Below are 20,397 nucleotides of genomic sequence, written 5' to 3'. Positions count from 1 at the left end.
AACATTTAAAATCAGAGGGGTTAGCCATCAATGATACAAATGCAAGCCTTTGGGTTTTTTTCCTGTTTTTTCTTTAAAGTATGCTGAAATTTTGAAGAAAACTGATAAAAGATGCGTGTGGAAAAAATGAGTAATTTTTGACTGAGTCCAATTTAAACTTGGGCTTAATCTGTATTTAAAGCCACTGTGAATATACTTCAGATCTTCTTTCACTGCTATACAAATCTTCCCTGGTGGCCTACCACTGTAACTTAACCATATTGAGGAGCTACCCATTTTGAATGGAAAAAATTACAGATTATGCTATGTACTGGTATTACTTTACCTACCTGGTCTATGATTTTACAGTAGGCCACATGGTTCAGGTTTCTGTCTGAAATGACTGGGAAACTAAGCTAATACGAGCTCAAGTGGGATTCTTCTGCTGCAGATGGTTTCCCATCTATTCGTAACTGCACTGAGACAAACTTATTTTGCCCTAGACTATGATTAACATGTTAGGTGTTATCTCAGGAGTTTCATTTTCATTTCCTTTGCTGTACTTACTGCATAGAATCAATTGTAATGTGAAGTTCAGTCCATGGGAAACTCAGGAGGCAGATACTAGATTTCTAATTTGCGACAGGAGAGACAAGCCCTTGACGGTTTATGTAGAGTGGTTTTGGTTTTTTTTTTTTTACAGCAGAAATATTGTCATAGGGTAAATAGTTAAATACGTAGGTTAGAAGGTTGAGTATCTCTATGAAGAATAAGCTGTTTCTGCTGTGTTTGGCTCTCACAATAATTGATAATGTGTATCCCCAGTTTTCAGAGATACTTTGGAAAGTGAATTGGGACAGAGATTATAATTTTTTCTCATCTTACTTTAAAATCATATATAATTTCTGTCCTTGTAGGTTCAGTTCCTTTTTACGTATTTTTAGTAGGCTTTTACATTTTTCAGGTTTATTACTTATTATCTTAGTGATACAATAGTAAGAGGCAAAAGCTGTGTATGAGGGGAAGGGATGGAAAAGAAGGCAGGTTAACCTTACTGCTTTTAAAACAAACTATCTTCTTTAAAGGTATTCTAGGACACAAAACCTTACACTGATAAATAAATACAAACAAGCATTCTGTACCATCCAACACCTACTTTATTTTACCTTTTATTGACAAGAACCACCAAATGGTATTTTACTCTGAGTAATTACCTTAGATGTTTTAAAAGAAAGTCTTCAGAAAAAAAAATATTTTGCTTCTTTAAAAATACACATTACTGTCACAGGCAGTCGCCTACCCATTGCTAAAAACGCCTACGGTTTCCTAAAATAACGACAAAGGGTTTTCAGCATTGCAACTATTAAAGCACGGAGTCAAAACCAGAAAATGTCATGTGGTTTACTCACTGCGTCAGGTAGTTACTACCATTCAGCATTTCATGAAGGCAATTAAAAAAAAAAAAAAAAAAGACAACAAGCAGACATTGGGTTTTACCAATTTTATTTCTAGACTTTAGTTTTTTTTGCTGGAAACTTGTCTGTTACAGGTCTGTTGGTGAAAATGTGCATTTCAGACCAGTGATGCCAATAAGTACAATATAAAAATGTACAAATCTGAATTGCTTGCTTACTACAGATTGTTATAATAATGTGACAAATAAAGCATCTCTGTTGGCACATGAACCCACTTATCTGGATTTGGCCTTTTAGTACATACAATATTTTAAAGAAATTTGCAGTACACACTGCCACTCAGTGTAACATATAATATAACCAACAAGCACTAACTCAATAATCATGTTTGGTTCAGAGACACAGAGATGCCACAAACAGAAGTGTTTTATGAGGTAAGCAGTAAGAAATGTTCCTGAAATTTGGACAGAATGTATCCAGTCCTCCTGGGTCCTGCGACTGCTAGTAGCATTGCAATGCTTTATTTATGCACTATGTAGGATCTTAACTGCATTTGCCTCAAAATGAGTTCTAATTCTGTTTTGGTTTAGCAGCATACAGGCAACAGCTAGATTATTCTTCAGCATACAACTCTGTTAGCTGGCTTATTTATGAGATTTACAGGCTTTTTAAATTAGCATTATGCTATAATTAAAAAAAAAAACCAACAAAAAACTAGTATATCATAACAGATTAAACACACAAAATACTTAGAGTTCCAGAAGATAACCTATAATACCAAATGATGTGTCCCAACTGATGGGAAACCACATCAGGTGGCATACAAGAGTTATATTATAATGCACCTTTCATATATCAATGTGGCTAATAACACAGCTTAAAACTACTATGATAATAAACCCCAGATCAGACAAAGAATCCAGCTTTATAGAATGCATAACAACAAAAAAAACTGACATTACTTGATCTTCTGAAATGTCTGCTGTTTTTAAATTAATGCAACCTAGTTGCAAATCGCGAGACCCATTCAGAATAACGTTCGATGCATTTCCGTTTGCAGTAGAACTATGAGGCACTGTGTACGAACATTAAAACCTGGTCTAGACACGGTTAACTGAAGTATGAGGTATTGTGAAACAGGAACCTTTTTGGAATAGAGCAGTAATCACATTAAGTAAAAATTGATCACATAAAAAATCTACAAAAAAATGATGTCAATAATATAATTTTCTATGAGAAAATTAAAACCTATAACATGGCAGTATATGACATTGTATAACAAAAAAAAAAAACTGATCCACAAAATAGCAGCAAAACACAATGACAAAGATACAGAAAAGCAATGTTAATTTTTTTTTTCAAACCATGCTGGGAATTTATCCATAGCAGCTCAATAAAAATGGAGCATCCACTCCTTTTCTTTTCTTTTTCTTTTTTTTTTTTAATTTTTAATTTTTTTTCTTTTTTCTTTTTTTTGTTGTTTTTTTGTTGTTTTGTTTTTTTACAATCAACACCTTAGCGGCAGTTTTCTCACATACATTTCACCATCACATTCTCCTCGAGCATCAACTTCAACAGCTATGTCCACGTCCCTTCAGCTACTTTCTAAAATAATAATAAAAAGATACATAGCCAAGATGTGCAAATTTTCTATTTGTAGCTAAATAAAAAAATGGGGCATATACTGGAATAAGAACTTCTTTCAAGTACTCCAATTTTCATATCTATTAACTATGGCGTTTTTTTCATGGTTAGACTGCTTTTGAAAATGTATAGGAAGGGGCCAAATAGACTGCTTTGTTTTGGGTTTGTTCTCTGAAGCGTGTCCTTTTTTCTTTAATAAGCTGTGTTAAAACTGCAACATCAAGGGTAGAAAGATTTTTTTTTAAAAAGGGGCGATTGCATTATTTTACAAATCATACTGGCCTTACGAACATCCTCTGCAATAAATATTCTTTTTAGCCTTAACTATAAATTATATATTTTAGTGTTTAAAAACCTTCAGTTGTAAAACATCTAGCGACAATCCTTAAACTATGTGTCCTATATGTGAACCTTTAAGGCCCCTAATTTATAAAGATGAGTTGGCACCAAAGGATTCTAAACTTCAACTTTTCTATAGAAAAGGATAGGAAGATATCCTGGCAATTTGTGAATGCAATTTCTCTCACTGGAACACAACCTTCGGAAAAAAAAAATCACCTCTCCTCTAACACCATAGTTAAATGCACTTGCTTTGCAATTCCAAGTTTGCGAACAAGCACTTATATATTTCCAAACCATTCCATTAAAAAAAAATTCCCACACAATAAAAGAATGTATTTCCTATATCTAATGGACTGAAAGTGCTTTGAATGGAATGGTTTTAGAATATTACAAACAAACAAAAAAAAAAAAGACTGAACTGTGGATTGAACCTGACCATAATTAGGCTGAATATCTGTGGGGTCAGACCAGCATTTTTACACAGGTAACTACAAAAATATGAAGATTACAAAAATATAATATATTATGTCACTATTTCGGTTTCTCTTTATAATAGAGTATCGTATGAGTAGTACATTGGCCTTCCCCAACAATGCTAAGCTGGAACCCTACAAATGCCTTATGCACAGGCAATCCACAGGCACAAAAAAAGATTAACATATAATAATGCTGCATACTAACATACACTAACTTATGGGTTATGTTAACCATTTATAAGGTGAAGAGGATAAAAAAAACCTAAGGAAATAAAATAAACATTTACAGATGAATTATAAAGTGACTAAATGCATAAGCAAGCAAGATACAGAAAAGCCTAGAACTGCGTTAAAGCTATGCTTTTTAAAGAAAAAAAAAAGAATATTTCATTTACTATCTAAAAAAAAAACCCTCTTCTACTTTAAAAATGGTTGGTTGGTTTGTTTTATATGTAAGAAATCAAATCTAATACCTCCCCTGGAGACATTTTGTGTGTTAATGCCTATTTTTACAACATACAGACAAGAACACTTTAATATAAAAACTAGTTGATTATTATTGTATAAAATCCTCTATTTTTGTAGCACAAACCCCTGGGGGTAATGCAAATACTATTTTTTTCTTTTTTTAAGACAGTTTTTGGGGTATTTTTTGTTTATTTGTTTGTTTGAAGTCACAGATGGAAGGGAGACAGAGCAAGAAAAAATATAACAAGACTGGTTTTCCCTTCTGGTATAAAAATGTCCTGGAGAAAAGGGTTTCTGGGGGGGAGATCCTGATGCTGATTCCTTCTCAGATGCCCTTTCTTTGTCTGCTTTTCTCGCCAAGCAAACCCATTAGAAGAAGTCCTCTTAAATGTTCACATCTCGCACATCAGTGGGTGTGCAGGAAAGGTCTGCTTCATCCTCTACAGTCTTTGTTTCTGAAGATACGTTGTGCTGCTGTGCCTGACGTAGACTGGATTCAAGGAGGGATTCAATCTGTTCTTGGCAGGCTCGTAAACAATCCTAGAGAAGATTAAATGGAAGGAGAAAAAGACCCAGAGTCCTTTAGAAAAATAGTAAGATCACAGACCAAATACCATTTCTTGAAAAAGCAAGAGAAATACAATCAAGTTATCTGGGAGGGCAGCAGACTGAAAGGAGTGTGGGAAGACCAAGAGAAACACCGGACAGTGACGAGTTGGATGAGCTACCCCATTTTCTGCAGGATGCTAGCCTGGATCCAGACTTCAGCAACTAACTCTTGCCATCTTCTAATTAACAGCCTAGGTGAGCATCTCCATACGTGGTCCTCTGGTCAAACCACGACTGCTGTTTTGTTCTTAGTCTCAGCCCATAGGTCTACAACTGAACGTGACGGACGCTCCGCTACAGTGACACATGTAGTAACTAAGCCGGGCAGGACCTTCACACAGTAAGATGTTGTATCTTGCACTACTACTTTTCTCCCTGTGCCATTAAACACTTCAGCAGTTCTGTAGAAGTCCATTCATACTATCTTTTACCTCACTGTCCTTTACATGTTTTGAAAAAATAGGAACAGTCTGACTGGACAGCAGTGTGAATCAATCAAAATTAAATGAGTGGAGATGCAAAGACATGAAACTGGGCTGGCGGCAGAGCTGGTCGACGATTTCTACTTGTACCACAGAAACACTTTGGCAGAACAGTCTGCTAGAAATGACAGTCATAAACAGTGATTTTTTCCCAGGCTGAGTTCTGGTAATATGAAGTTCTTAGATAGAAGTGTCATAAATATATTTAGGTATACGTGCCCAAAGTTGCCTGCCAACTGCTGCTATGTCCAGCAGTGGGCAGCTCAAGTTAGCTAACTGATTTCTATACTCAGAAAGCATCTGAACAGAAAAATGTACCAGACTGCAGACCCCAAAATGGAGAGATCTGTCAGAAGCACCACTGAACAACTTTGTAACCGTGCATTACAAAGTGCTGCCAAGCTTTCAGTTTGCTACCGCATTCACCTTGAAATCACAGTCAGGGTGAGTTCTCTTTCCCTTGCTTCAAAAGCATTTTCTCAGAGCTGAATGCGCACACGATCGTCCTGAGCGTTCAGGAAGGTGCAAGGGCCTCGCCGCTTGCACAGACTATGGCATAAATTAAAAGCATAAAGCACCAAGCAGGATCACGGCTCCTGTGGGGACTTCCCCCAGGCATTAAACCATACCATGAGTAGATATATCCAATTCTACTTATCAATCTACAGCAATTAGAACTGGAGAAGGCCTGTTCAACCTGTCCAACTTTCTGCAAGTTATGGTCGTGTTCTTCAGAGCCATGTATGTCCACTGCACTGACACAGAAATGGTGCCTTAAATAGGCAAAACAATCACACGACATTTTGCCAAAATTCCTCCAGTGTGCTGTTTACTCATAGCTTTATAACAAACACCGTAAGCTTTTTCCCAACATATTTAACTCTGTGTATTAAGGACTTTGAAGTTTCCTTTCAGTATTGCCTTTTCTGATTTAACCTATGACATGTGTTAGCCCTTGCGGTGAACCCAGTCTTCCATGATAAATTGCCGTCAAAAGTGTTAGGATGTGCATGACTGAGAATGAATGTTGTTTTCCTGAGAGGGTGACCTGCCTGCTGTTTTCTTTATTTCCCAGTTTCAATTCTGCCTTCATTCAGAGGCTTCTTGTGTGATCTACCAGCTTTTCACTGATTCCACTACCACAAGAATCTCCTCTGCCACCAATAAGGGCACATGGCGTTTGGGGTAAAATAAGATTAGAAACCCAAGCAAACAATTCTCTGCAAGTCCTTTCTGAGAGAGAGGGAGGTTAATCCTACCTCTAAGCAGATCAGACCATCAGTTACAGCTCACTGAAAACACATAACCTATGACCTTTTCTGGTTTAAACCCTAGTGTAATATTTCCTCTTGACAGAGACACACAGCGTTTTAAATGACAAAAAGAAACGCCTCATATCCTAAAGTCATCATGCCTTTGGCTCCTACATACCTCTGGCCTTCACAATAAGATCTCTATGAAGTCCTTTCACCCCTTCTCAAGATATGACGGATCAAGCCTGACTGTCAGGCTTCTACTGGCATGTCCTGTACCATGCACCTCAGTCACACTTGGAATTAGATGTATTAAAGAGTAGTACATGGATACAGGTTTAGGGATTTTTGGTTTTACAAATCCAGGCACTTTTGAGGATAATTCTGTTTTAACAAGGTAGCATGTTCAGTGTTCCAAACGGAAAGCCAATTTATTTTCAGAGCAAAATGAACATTGCTGGCTTTTTTCTTTTTTTTGGGGGGGTGGTGGGTGGGATATGTTTTGGTGGGGTTTTTGTGCCCTTTTTTTTTTTTAATCCTAACCATTTGCATATAGCGTGTTTGAGCTCTGAAAACTAAAACCATTCAAAAGAATTTCTACAAATACCTTTTCTTCTCCCTCTGGAGTCCAGTCATGAATAATTACATAGGACTATGTAATTTAAAGGTAATTTTTGACCACAGAATTTTTTTCCTGTGAGATTCTGAGAGTACAGCATGTTGTAACTGTATTTTTTAAAAACATAATCTTTACCATTTATCATGAACAGACTATGTCTTAAGCTGCAGCTGAATATGTTTTAGGCATTTTTGTTCATTTCTTATTCAGATGACTATTAGATTAATAGTTTGTCTGCAGGAATGTATTAGAGCTAGAAAAATAACTGCAAAATATAAAATTCACTGTGAACAACCTCACCAAAGCTTTTTTCATTCTCAGTACTTCTGAACACTGAAACGTACAAATACAAAACTTGTGCATTACTCTGATAACTTCTCCCAACAACTTTTCTGCTTCACTACCCAAATTTTCAATGCCCACAGTTTGTTCAAGGTCACAAACCCTTCCTGGATTAATTAAGCTCCTCAGTGAAAAAAAAAAAAAAAAAAATAAAGACTTGCTAGCTTAACTGATGTGGTCAAATACCTTTAACACACACAGTAGACATGATCAGACTCCAGGGTCAGATACTAAAGGAAACAAACAACAACAAAAAAGAAACTGCTTGGAAATCCTTTGTTACAGCCTGACCCGTTCTGGATAACAAGCACATGTTTCAAGGTGCCTCTGAGTAGAGGCAGGCGGGAGACGAATTCCAATGTACTAACAGACAGCATGGAAACCCAATCTAATCTAGTTTAGCAAATTTCTGGCCTGGAAATGAATGTCAGGTAAAATTCAATCTGTTTGGGTGATGGGGTCAAGAATAGAATGATGGAAGACAGCCCAAGACTTCTAATTGTGATTATCTGACTTCTAATTACCCCTGATCAAAGGCAAAATGGGAAATTGGACTCCTACCAACGTAAACATGAACCATAAAGGAATTCCGATCAGGTGATACTCATTTTACTTTAGATTCAGCTTTCTTTGAGACTAAAGGTAAAAAAGTGTAATTATATAACCTGAAATCCAACAGACCAGCTGCTCTAGCTAATAGATAATCAGGGAGAATGTTAGCCATGTTATAATGCATGCTCTTAATATTTCAAGACAATCCAATATAAAGCGTATTCATTTGTGCGGTCTGACAAGGGGAACCATCGCTGTGGAGTAACAAACTTCATATACTTGCTAGTGAAATAAGATAATAGGAATAGCATTCGATACTATGGATTACATAGGCATATCTTACGGGAAGTTCTCTATGCAGGGGAATCATGCTATGCGTGAAACCAAGCAGTCTTCTCTACTCAAAGCAATAGTAGTGAAAGAGGCTGTTTCCTTATTCAATTACAAACACAACAGTGCGTGTATGTATATATATATATACACACACACACATATAAATTTATGATGCTTATTTTCTGTAGCAACCTATACCAAAACCTTACTTGTAACTCTTGCTGCTCTAACACATAAATATATTTAGCAATGAAAGCCGGAGGGAAGTTCCTTCCTTTTAAAGCTGTTAACTTTTGAGTGCAGGTCATACAAATTGTGGCCTTGCAATGACTCTGGACAATAAAAAAGAAATAAGCAAGAACTGTCCTTCTTGCTAGAACTGCTTTCTTTTCTTTTAAAAGAGCTCTGTCATCAACTAAGTCAAGTCACGTAAGGACATGCTGTTGTTCTCCAAGATGTGAGAGAATCTACTTCCAATGCTCTGTATCAGGAATGATTAAATAATGTTGTTTGAATCAGATACTGTCAGAATAGATAGCGAGCCTAGTATTTTTCCTCAGTACCTGCTTCAAAGATCTCACACTGGATAGTGGCCAACCATACACTGAAATATCTACATTGTTCACAAACTGGCTAAAAGCATTACACGTACATACCAAACTGAGCAGCATTTTATTTCAGCATTTGAAGTTCGTACAGTATTTAACATTTCAGCACTGGATCCGTATTACTTTAGCTGCAGTGATATAAATGGCAAAAATAACACGCTCAATACTGAGGCATTGTTAAGGTGATCGAAATAGTAAGTGGGGGTATCATATTTGTCAGCAATTGTTTCACATAGTCTATCAAAAGTAAAATACTCTTTTTGTGAATAATTAATTATGATGCACTCATCTTTCCAGAAATCACTCACTCCTGTCAACAAAGCCCAATTATAGAAACCTAGTTTTGCAGCATCTGGACTAGTACAGTTCTCTATGTATTTAAATTATTAACATGTAAAATAATTTAACAGCATCTCAAAGATTCTGCCGCTAACCACAGAGTTGTCTTTATTTGACTCATTGTCCAGCGCTTGGAGACCTCACAAGAACCTTTTTAAAGCATCTATTTATTGGTCTTCCACATTGTTACAAAACAAAGCTCAACTCTGCCCCAACTTCACACACCATTATGACATGGATCATTGACTTTAGGTCTTCCTTGTAGGCTCCCTTCCTGGCCCATTCACTCATGAAAGGTTTATTGCTCACTAGTTACTGATGTGCATCTCCTGGAAGCTGCAGGGCAAAATGAGAGTCCTGTGAGGACCATCTACCTTGTCAGAAAGTCGTGGGACAAGCATTTGTTCCGAAAAGGAATTCAATACCAGCTACTGTGCAGGTCTAGCACGTAATAAACCAAATTAGATCATTAGAACTCTTTTAAGAAGGGCTTTTTCACACCACTTGGCACAATAAAAGGCCTCAAGAATGGTCAAAGATAAGGTCAGAGATACCACGAGGTCTCAGTAACTATTTCCTCGTCTTATTTTCAAAGTTTTGTTTTACACAGACTCCTGGTTTAATTACCTACAACGAAACACAGCCTCTGCAATGTCCTAAATCGATGCAGGGTTTCCTTTGCTTTGTCAGATATGCCTCTCTTAACAAACATTAGAGCTGGATGTGGCATTCCTATCGGTGAACTGCAGCAGCGTAATCACAGATTATTAACGGATATAATGACAGCTAAATAACTAGGATGGACACAAGAGAACACGTTCAAAAACTCCACTCTGAGGTTTTGACTTTTATCAAGATTTACTGTCAGATTAGCTACTATGCAGTAAGCAGGCATTCATTCTTAAAACTCTAAGGCAGGAGATCAACCGAGAGAAAGAGTCACTTACCGGATCACATTTGATAACTTGTGATAGGAAATGTGTGAGGCATTGATAGGAGAGGAAAGTGTTAGTGTTCCCCAGATGCAGGCCTTGCACAGCTGCTACCACACTGCCAGCTGCGATCATGGAAGGTGGGTTTGAAATAAATTTAATATCTGTATGAAGAAAGAAGAGAGAGAAAAAAAAAAAAAAAAAGACTGAAATGATTGCTTTAGGAGAAGCCTGCCCATACACATACACTCTTCTACCAGCATGGCTTCAGCTGCCAACCATTGCATCCGAAAAGGTAGGGAAAATTGTGAGCAGAAAGGTGCCTCCTGCTCTAAACTGCTACAGGTCCAAACCTGTAAACACTTATCCACATGAGCAACTGTACTTCAGAGAGTAGCCCTTCCTAGCACTAAGCCTGGGAGGCCATTCATCACTTCGAGGTATTTTTATCATAAGCAGGGCCCCCACGCTTCAAACGTTAAAATACTTTGCTCATGTGAATAATGCCACTGGGGTCAATGGCACTATACATCTGAGAAAACCTGTTCGCATTCTTAAGTGTTTCGCATGATCAGATCCTAGGTGCACTCTAACAAGGAGTCCTCGGGCCCCTTAAAGCAGAAACCTTTGCACTGACATTCAAAGGAATATAGCTTTAATGAACAACAACATCAACAAAAAGAAAGAAAGAGAAAGACTGCTTAACCCTGTCAGGAGGCAGATAATCCATATTTAAATTAAGGTTTCATCTTAAAAATGCTTTGTCTCAACCTAGTCTCTTGTCAGTGGCTGCCATCCATCCTGGCAACAGGGATTTAATGTAAATGTGGCATAACTAAGTGACGGGGGTCCCAAGAATTGGCGGACAATCAGTTACATTCTGATGTGACACCATGCTGACAAGAGGCTGGGCCCCCTTCCAGACTGCATTGCTGTAGGTCTCTCCACAAAGCCACTCCCATGATTCCTTAAGGGGCTATCTCTGCCATTTAGCATGTTTTTGGTTTGGTTTTTGTTTTGTTGGGTTTTTTAATAAGAATAATCCACATTTTAATGCTAAGACTCTTTCTGCTGAACAGGAATGCGTTTGATCTGTGGCAGCGTACACCTTGGAGGAAAACTGGAAACAAAGGAAGTAAGTGGCACAAGTAAATGTCCAATTTTGTGAGGAAGAAAGGGAAATGCCACATAATACACAAGAACCTGAGATACATTCCTTCAGCTTTTATCAGAATACAACTTCCTCTGGGTTGAAAAAATATAAACCATCTGTCAAACCCTTGAATGAAATCAAAGGAATGGACAGCTTAGAGGGCTCAGTGGAACAGTTTAAGTATTAAATCATGCATCTCCTTTATTATGATAAAATAACTTTTGTGTAAATGTTTTAGCAGTGAAACTAAAGACTTCGGGACTCTATGAAAGAAAGTCCTCTCTCTGAATCTATTCATATACCTCTGACGCTCCATTGTAGCCCTGACCAATACCCACCTTCAAAGGGGCATTTCACCCAGCATTCTACGGACCTTCAAAATTAAACTGATACGATGAATTGTGGCCAAACTTTTGTGATGCGCTGCCAGCGAAAAGGCAAGCTTGATCTAAAGTCATCTCGGTTATGTTACCGTGCTTCAAATAAATTTAGTTTAGCCCCTTTTCAGAATCTGCAGATTCAAGTACACCCACCTTCTAGCAAGCTTCTGTCATTCCCCAAAGTCAGAGTAGTCCAGGCTGCTTATTGACACTATATGCATTCCAAAGCCAGTCCCCTAACTGAAATACTGACGCACCGTTGCAGGTAGACTTCAGAAATGAGAGATTTCAGTAGGCAAGCGTGAATTCCACCAAGACTGGGTTGCTCACAGGGGGTACGGTGGCAGCGCGTTCGTGACACTATTTACCGAGCTCCACAAACAGAACATGACCAAAATGTTTCAGTTTAATGAGCCTGTCCTGACAGGATCACGTTTGGGATTAATATTTGCGTTCTTCTTTTAAACGGAGCAGTAAACAAGAACATGAATTCATAGTCGCACCCTCATTCTTTCCAAGGTGGAAAAGTGATAATGAAGTTTAAATGACCAGTTTGTGTCTGTCCCTATAACCACTCCAGACAAGCAGCATGGACTGCCTTTTTGTTGCAACTCAACAAGGAATTATTTGTGGCAGAGGCCACTAATTTCAGCATATTAATCAGGGGGCCCCTCTCGCCTGTAATTGGATGCCCCCAAGTGAAGAGTGTGGCATCATTGTCAGCCTCCATCGCCTCATCTTGCGCTATTGAGCGCTCAGGAACAAGGGGGCTTCGGTGAGATGAATTAGACCTGACACAGCCACAATGGGGTAGGGGGCCCCATCAATTGAAGCACACATCCCCAGTAGCCTATCTGAGACTTCATCCAAAAAGAATAAACAACTTCAGCGTTGTTAAAAAGAGAGAGAGAGAGAGAGAGAGGAGGGGGAGGAGAGAGAAGAATGCCAGCCACCCTGAAGGGAGGACAAAGCAGGCATATAGGCGCTGCAGCGCTTTAAAAAAAATTCCTAACAAGGCGAGTCACCCCTTTTCCTTTTTAAATGGAGCAGCAATTCCATCCGTCTGGAGAGCTGGGGGCTATGAATGAAAATCTTTTCATTGAGGCAAATCAAAACTGCGAACATAAATCACTTGCTGCAAGATGCAACAGGTTCCAACTGGTCACATACCTTGAGACTTCCAATTTTATAAAGGCCAGAGAATAGGAGAATTGTAACACGCTTGTTTCAAAGGGGGATCTTTCTTTCTCCATCCGAGAGGAGGAAAGCAACAACAATAATAATAGCAATAATAATAATATAAAAGGAGCCTGGTATGTTTTGATAACCAGAGGAACATAATGAAATGCTGAAGCTCCAATATTTGTTGCTATTCATTGTTATGCTTGTATAGAGCTGCAGTTCTCCCTCAACACTGGTCTTAACTTGGGCCAAAAGAGGCCTGCTTCCTTTTGAGCTCTCCCTGCCTTGCTCGGCCATGCCAAAGCCCCATTCATTAAGCTCAATTATGTGTTAACTTCAAACAACCCCTGGTAATTTTTTTTTTTTTTCTTTTTCTCCTGAACCTACCACAGCACAAAGACGTCCTTTGGTGAAAATGGATTTTTCGAAACTAAACCAAATCAAACAAATCCACTTCTACTAGCCAGGCAACTGAAGAGGGAGCTTAGAAGGAATTCCCCTCAACTTCACCTTGCAGCGTAACCTTCTCTTTCTGGAGCAAACTCATACGCACTCATCTACAAACACTTCTACAGCCTTCACCTTGTTAAGCCAACTGGCGGAGGTTTTACTTTCTAAGCAAGGCCTATTTTGCCGTCTCTTCTTAGGAGACCCTCCTTCACGGTAGAGGACACAGGCTGTACTTCAAGCAAAGGATATACTGCACTTGCCCCCGTGGCCACTTAAGCGAGTGTCAGTATTTCCAGTGGACTTTGGATTGGGCCCCACAGCATCCAGGCAGCACAACGCATTTGCAGTCCATCTAGGTTCATTTTGGCAAGGGGAAATACAACACAACCGGGCAACAGCAAAGCAAAGTCCAGATGCTACTTAAGCCACATGTGATCTTCACTAGCCAACAAAGGAGTCATGAGGAAAGCAAGAGGTAGAGAAAATCCTGACATCCAAAAATAACAATAAAAATACAGAGCCTAGTGGCAGCCTTCCTGAGCGCTCTTTCCCCAGGCAATATTCCCAGCTTCAATAGGGAGCTGTAGAGGGCCCCAATTCTGGTGAGCTCAGCACTGTTTTTTTTAAAAGCTAAGTAAAACTCCCAGAACATGGTTCTCATTTACTGATCCATTCTCCAGCTGTGGTGTGTAGCAGTGTTAAATAAAGGCTCTGGATGTGCTTCCTAAAAGAAACATAACAACACCGACAGTAGATCAAAGTACTGGACTCTTAGCAAGTCTCCAACCTTTGAACTACTCTTGTTTTCATCCCTGTCATTGCCAACACAACAACCTAGGTTAAACATCCCCATATCCAAAGGGGAGGCCGGGTAGCTGTTCTTTTTAGCTAGCAGCTGAGGAAGCTTCCAACTTAGCAACTCTCGCCTTCGAAGTCACAGCAGCCTTATCTGGTAGAATGTGGCATGAAGAGTTATGTCTGATTTTCCCAAAATGTTGCTGCAGGTAGTTTGAAGGCTGGCTGAAGGTTGTAGCGCTCTGAACACCGAGCATTATTCCAGGCAATCTAACTTACGAACTGCCCGTTATGCTGATGTTAGGCCCGAGATGAAGCGTGATGCCAGTGTTTATAAATTTCTCTTTCATGGCTCAGTCGTTCCATCTTTAGGCCTCGCAGTAGGACCGATTCTGTGAAATAAAATTTTTCTTCCGAGCGCCTGCAATCTTTCTTCAATCTTTTTATACCAAATCCATCTCTGGAAAATAAACTACACAACATTAATTTGTGCCACTGGCCACACACATCCCAGCGAGGTTTTCGAGTGTGGATACCTCTTTCTCAAGTCCACATGCAGGCCTGACCTCTTTTTTTAGCACAACTGCTACCGAATATTACTGTTTACTAAAGTGCTGTATCTCCTTTACACTAAGTTTTTATCAGTGTCAACAGAGCATCTGGCATTCCTCTTTACGTGCTACTGCAAAAGCACATTTGCTTTGGCCGCTTTTTCTTCCTTCTTCTTTTGCCATTCCTGGATTGGTCTCGCCATGCTAAAAGAAAACGCGCTGAACACGTTTTGTTTAAACAGAGTATCTTCCCTCTAGAATTTCTTTTGTCCCTGCTCCTCCACTCTGTCCTGTGGGAACAGCGAGATGTGGAGAACAGACAGACGCTTCTAAAACTTTTTTTCCTTCCCGCTTGCTAGGGTTCAGTGGGTGAAGCCAGTACACGTACAAATGCGCACACACACGGTCCACGTGCAAACATGGGAACTTCAAAGAACCAGCGCGCGCGCACACACGGTGCCCTTGAAACCAAAGATCAGGCCTCCGCAAACCTGGCCTAGCGAACAGTCGGCGTCTTTGGAGGCCGGCCCTGCACATGGCTTCAGCACAGCACGTGGTCAGAAGGGTGCAGATGGCAGCGGCTCGGTCCTGTGCCAGGAAAGCCTCCGCGCCGCGTGGCCCTCCTCCAATCCACCAGCCACCGAGGAGGGGGGGGAAGAGGCAACTTGAAGAGGGAAGTTTTAAAACCCCCACGCGGAGCTATTCACAAGCAAAATCTCCCCTCCGCCTTTAAAAACTGTCTTAAGAATGAATCCACGCGGGCAGGGATTCCCCGTACGGGGCAGTAAGCCTTTTGCAGCCCCCGCATAAAACCCGGCGTACAGAGGTGAAGAAATCGTGCCGCACCGAGCTGCGACTCCACGGCTAAGCTACAAAGAGGGGGGGTACTCCTCCCTCCCTGACACCACCACAGATCTCAACTCAGAAGCAAAATATCTTAGGAAAAAACTTACCTCTGCAAAGTAATCCACCTTCTGCAAACAAGGGGCAATAATCGGGGCTTAAACTACCTCCCCGCAGCTCTGTGAGCTCGCTTTAGACCACGGCTACGGGAAGCTTTATAAGCCGGGGGGTAGGTGCGTGTAGGGGAGCAACACGCTTTGCTTAACGTGCAGGGCTCATACCTGTAGCGCACAGAGCCACAAAAGTCTGAGCATGTTTACGGATGATCTGCTTGGTGTCCTCTGCCAGAGGCATTTTAGTAAGGAAATGTTCAATGAAATCGTGGGGGGTCATTGCAGCCAGATTCCATTTCAGCTTATTCACCAGAAGCAGCTCCATTTGCTGCAAAGACAAGAGGGAGGGAAGGGGGAAGAAGAGAAGAGGAAGGAGAAGAGGCAAAAACGTGGTTAGCTCCGCTCACGCACGCTCCGCAGCTGGGCCGGGCAGCTCTCGGCCGAACCCGCTTCCCCGGCTGGGGGTGCGCGGAGGGGGGAAAAGGGGAGAGGGGGTCGGAAGTCCTTGCCGCGGCTGAGCCCCGGGATGGGGAAGGGGAAGAGGAAGGGGACAGGGAAAGGGGGGGTGCCGGGTCGCCCCCCGCCGGGAAGCGCCGGCCGCAGCCCCCAGCGCGGCCGCCAGGGGGCGCCAAGGCAGCGCGGTGGCGGCGGGTCCGGCCGGGGCAGCCCGAGGGCCGCGGCCGGGGAAGCGGCGGGGGGGGGGGGGGGGGTCGGTCCTGACCCCGACCCCGACCCCGGCCCCGGCCCCGGCCCCGGCCCCGGCCCCGCTCCCTTCCCGGACCGCCAGCGGGGTTAGTTAGAGCTCCTGCGGCCACGGGGAGCGATCCCCGCTGGAGGGGAGGCAGCCCCCTCCCCGCCTGCCCCGGTGGCAGAGGGGCTCCGTAATCGGCGGGGTTTTTTTTGGTTTGGGGGCTTTTTTGTTTGTTTGTTCGGTTGGTTTTTTGGTTTGGGTTGGGTTTTGGGTGGGTGTTTTGGATTTTTTTTTTTTTCCTGAGGTGATTAAACGTGAAATTACCAGTAATTCGTCGGGTCTAATGGAGTTATCTGTATAAATGCACAGTTTTTCTGCGGTCAGAGGAATAGTTTCCTTCATTTTTGAAGCCACAAACATGCAGGTAGCTCCGAGCAATTGCAATCGGCTTTTCTTGAGGGGTTCAAACGACAAAAATCTGTCCAAATAATTCATAGCCAAGGGGAAAACTTCCTCTTCGCACTTCTGCTCCTCGCAGACCTGGAAGAAGGAGAGAGATCGTTGAAGAATAATTTAATATAGGCGAAAGCTAGGCTTGTCCCGCTGCCCTCCTCTTCCCTCCCCCCCTCACCCCCCCAGGCTTTGCAGGGCAAGGTTGAAGGAGACAAAAATGCAGTTGGGGAAAACGGGTAAATAAGGGAAAACCAGAGGCATCAAAGAAAATGAAAGAGAAAGTCACGAGTGACAAAGTGGGGAGAAATGTGGCGATAGAAATCCGCAAGCGATTCATGGTAAAAAAGGAGGGGGGGGGGGGGTCGAAGAGGAGGTCTGTCCCCATCTTTCCAACCCCTAGAACAAATTTTTAAAAAGGGGGGAAAAAAAAAAAAAAAGAGGCAAGCGGAGGAAAATGCGAACCCCCGTGTCTGGGAATGGGGTGCAGAGCCGGGCTTGCCCTCGGATTTATTTATTTCGCTTTTATTTTTTTCATCTAATTTGCTGTTGTGCTGCCGATTCCCCTCTCTGGTCGAGACACAAAGGTGGCGTCCAGCCTCATTTCCCCAGACGTCATCTTTTCAAAAAATATTTAAAAATATTTAAAAAATTATTCGAGCTCCGAAAAAAGGTTGAAAATGAAGCGGCGGGGGTCCTTTACCGAGCCCCGTGCCGATGGTCCTGCTGGGGGGCTCCGGGGAGTCCCCCCGAAGTAAAATTCACCGCCTCCCTCTCTCGCCCTGCAGCACAGCCGGGCGCGACATTTCCCAGAGCAAGGCAGGGCGCCGCGCTTTCAAAAATTAATTAAAAATAGATCGCGGGCTCCCAGGGCTTCCGAAAAAGCATGAAAATGTAGCCCAGCTCCTGGGGCTCCCGCTGGGAGCCCCCCCAGACGTGTCTCGCCAGGGGACGAGGCCCTTTCCCACTCGCTTTTCCCAGGCGACCTTGCAGATCGCCGCCGCAGCACAAGCATGCCTTTGAGGGGTGACCACAGCTCCAGCCTCTCTTCGCGCTGAACAAAGAAACTTTCACCCTGCAACTCCCCCCAAGAAAGCCCGGAGCCCCTCCGGTCGGTCCCCCTGCCCGCAGCCCCAGCGGGGTCCCCCGGCCCCCGACCTTCTTTCCCCCGGCCCCCTTCCCCCGCTTCCCCCCCGCAACACACGCACACACACACACACACCCTTGGCTTGCTCCCCGGGACTTTCTTAATTTTTTCTCCCGATTAATAAACACTTTTGCTTTGCAAATAAAAGAACAAAGATGGCGCGTAATACTGGCACGGCTAACCACTTGCATACGTGTACAAGGATATTAATTTAAAATAAAATCCCCAGAAAAAAAATTAACTGGCAAGGCTTTCCCGGCGGCCCCGCACGGCGCGGCCGGGGGTTCGGCAACCGGGGGCGGGGGGGGGGGGGGGAACACACGGTCGAACGGGCCCTTCTCCCGTTCTCCCCTCCGCCGGTCCCCGACGGGCGGAAAAAAATACCGGGGGACCCCCCGCACGCCGTGTACCGGGGCTTGGGGGGGGGGGGGGGTGAAGGGGGAACGGGAGACGAGGCCGGTCATCCGCCGCCCCTCGGCGGTGGGAGCCGACTGCTGCAGCGGGGATAAAGCGGCGGTAATAACGGCGGGGGGATCGGGAAACCCGGGCCCCGTCCCCTCGTTACACGCGGGCGTCTCCGAAGGCAGAGCAACGTGTGCCGCGCCGGGGAGCTTAATTTGGGGGGGGGGGGGGGGGCAGGAGGAGCTGGGGGAGCAGCTCCTTGGTTTAATTCATTTCGGTGCCGCCGAAGCTCGCCGAGCAAAAAATCGCCGAAAGCTACAAACCTCCAACATCCAAGTGGCGACTATTTTCCTCATATATGGCAAGATTTCTTTCTGCACGCACTTGAAGTAGGAGACGGAGGGCGAGCAGGTCTCCTCCGCCTTCAGCATTGTCTGCAGCACCCTGTCATTGAGGAGGTTGGCGTCTAGGTAGGCTCGTCGGATGGTCTCCACCTCGCAGCACAGCAGCTGATGTTCCATGTCTGCCTCCGTCGTCTCGAGTCAGTTTTTCTGCAGCAGGACTGAGTCAGTCGCTCGCTCGCTCCCTCTCTTCCCCTTCCAGGAGTCCCTTGGATGCTGCTTCTGCTACTGCCGCTACAGCCCTCTGGAGGCTGCAAAACTTTCTAACTTCCAACAAAACTCTCCTGTATAGTCCTGTGACGTTACTGTTGTTAAGCAGAGATCAAAGCACGAGAGAGAATGAGAAAGAGAGAGAGAGAGAGCCAAAAGCAAGGGGCAGAGCCCTAAAGCCATCCCATAGGCTTCAAGTCCTTCCCCTTTGCTTAGCTTATAGAGAGCAGGGGTTTAATGCAAATGCAAATGAGACAAGGGCTTGCTTTCTTCAAGGGCAAGGGAGAGGTGGGGGAAACCCAAATTGTCTCTTCAGTGTATCATGCATAATTTTAAAAATGGAGCGAGTTCTGCAGTGGGAGCCAAATGATGAATGGGGCTAGGCCACACACAGACACGCAGGGATATAAATACAAGGAGACTTGGTTGGTATTATTTTACTGGGGGCGCCGAGGAGGGGGAGCAGGGCAGTACCGGTGCGTCGCTCTTCCTTATCAATTATTATTATTGCCGACGCATACCTGCGATATCTGTCGTTTCGACAGGCGCGCTCCCAACCTCAACGCCCAGTCTTTGTAGTTGATTCCCAAGGGAAAAAAGCTTTCTCCCGTTTCCTCAGTCCTATTTTTTTCCCAGCCTAGATGGTTTTGCTGCACGCCAGAATTTTAAAGGAATTGGGGTCTCCCCCACCTCTGTCAAGACGGTGCTTTTTTCCTTCTCTCCCTCTTCTTTTTTTTTTTTTTACACCTCTTTCCTTTCACTTTAAGGTTTTTACCCCCCAAAAGGGGCACAGAGGTGGCAGGGGACAGGACAACAGCTAATCTGAGCCGCAGTCGGCGGCAGCGCACGCCGGGCAGGCCGCACTCGGCACCCCACCCCCACCGCTCACAGCCACCCAGAAAAAATATCCCAGCAGAGCAGCAAAATGGTGGCCAGAGCTTCCTCCAGCACCTACAGGGAGATGAATTGGGGGGGGAGGAAAGGAGGGAGGTACCGGCAGCCGCCGGAGCCTGCTGGGGCCTCATCCGACACGCCGCGCCGCCAGGACAGCCTGTCCACGCGTGACGTGCAACAGCGGGGCCCCACCGTAAATAACTCCCATTCCCTGGCTGAACTGCTTGTACCTGAAAACACTTTGCTTTGCTTTGTTTCTAATTAAAAAAAAAGAGTTTCTTTTAAACTCCTCACTTTTCCAGGGGCTGACAGGGGAGCTTGGGGCCTGCCGGAGAATCCCGG

The 20,397-nt window shown here is 43.4% G+C and overlaps 1 protein-coding gene across 1 annotated transcript; it reads right to left on the bottom strand.

Moving 5' to 3' along the window:
* Positions 1 to 1,465: 1,465 nt before the first annotated feature.
* On the bottom strand, positions 1,466 to 19,343 carry CCND1 (cyclin D1). Its single transcript, XM_069804110.1, has 5 exons — positions 18,874 to 19,343; positions 16,876 to 17,091; positions 16,029 to 16,188; positions 10,409 to 10,557; positions 1,466 to 4,864 (listed from the first exon to the last, which is right to left on the bottom strand). The coding sequence occupies exons 1-5, from the start codon at positions 19,069 to 19,071 to the stop codon at positions 4,709 to 4,711; spliced, it is 879 nt and encodes a 292-aa protein (XP_069660211.1). The 5' UTR covers positions 19,072 to 19,343; the 3' UTR covers positions 1,466 to 4,708.
* Positions 19,344 to 20,397: the final 1,054 nt, after the last annotated feature.

The sequence above is a fragment of the Haliaeetus albicilla genome, chromosome 16 (assembly GCF_947461875.1).
Source record: "Haliaeetus albicilla chromosome 16, bHalAlb1.1, whole genome shotgun sequence".
NCBI classification, from domain to species: domain Eukaryota; kingdom Metazoa; phylum Chordata; class Aves; order Accipitriformes; family Accipitridae; genus Haliaeetus; species Haliaeetus albicilla.
This window is presented reverse-complemented; position numbering and strand designations above follow the sequence as displayed.

Excerpts from the sequence above, each read along its gene's own strand:
- CCND1 (XM_069804110.1), bottom strand. The coding sequence starts at position 19,071 with ATGGAACATCAGCTGCTGTGCTGCGAGGTGGAGACCATCCGACGAGCC. Across the intron at positions 16,189-16,875 it reads TTAGACCCGACGAATTACTG|CAAATGGAGCTGCTTCTGGT; the intron begins GTAATTTCACGT and ends TTGTCTTTGCAG. Across the intron at positions 4,865-10,408 it reads AAGTTATCAAATGTGATCCG|GATTGTTTACGAGCCTGCCA; the intron begins GTAAGTGACTCT and ends AATCTTCTCTAG.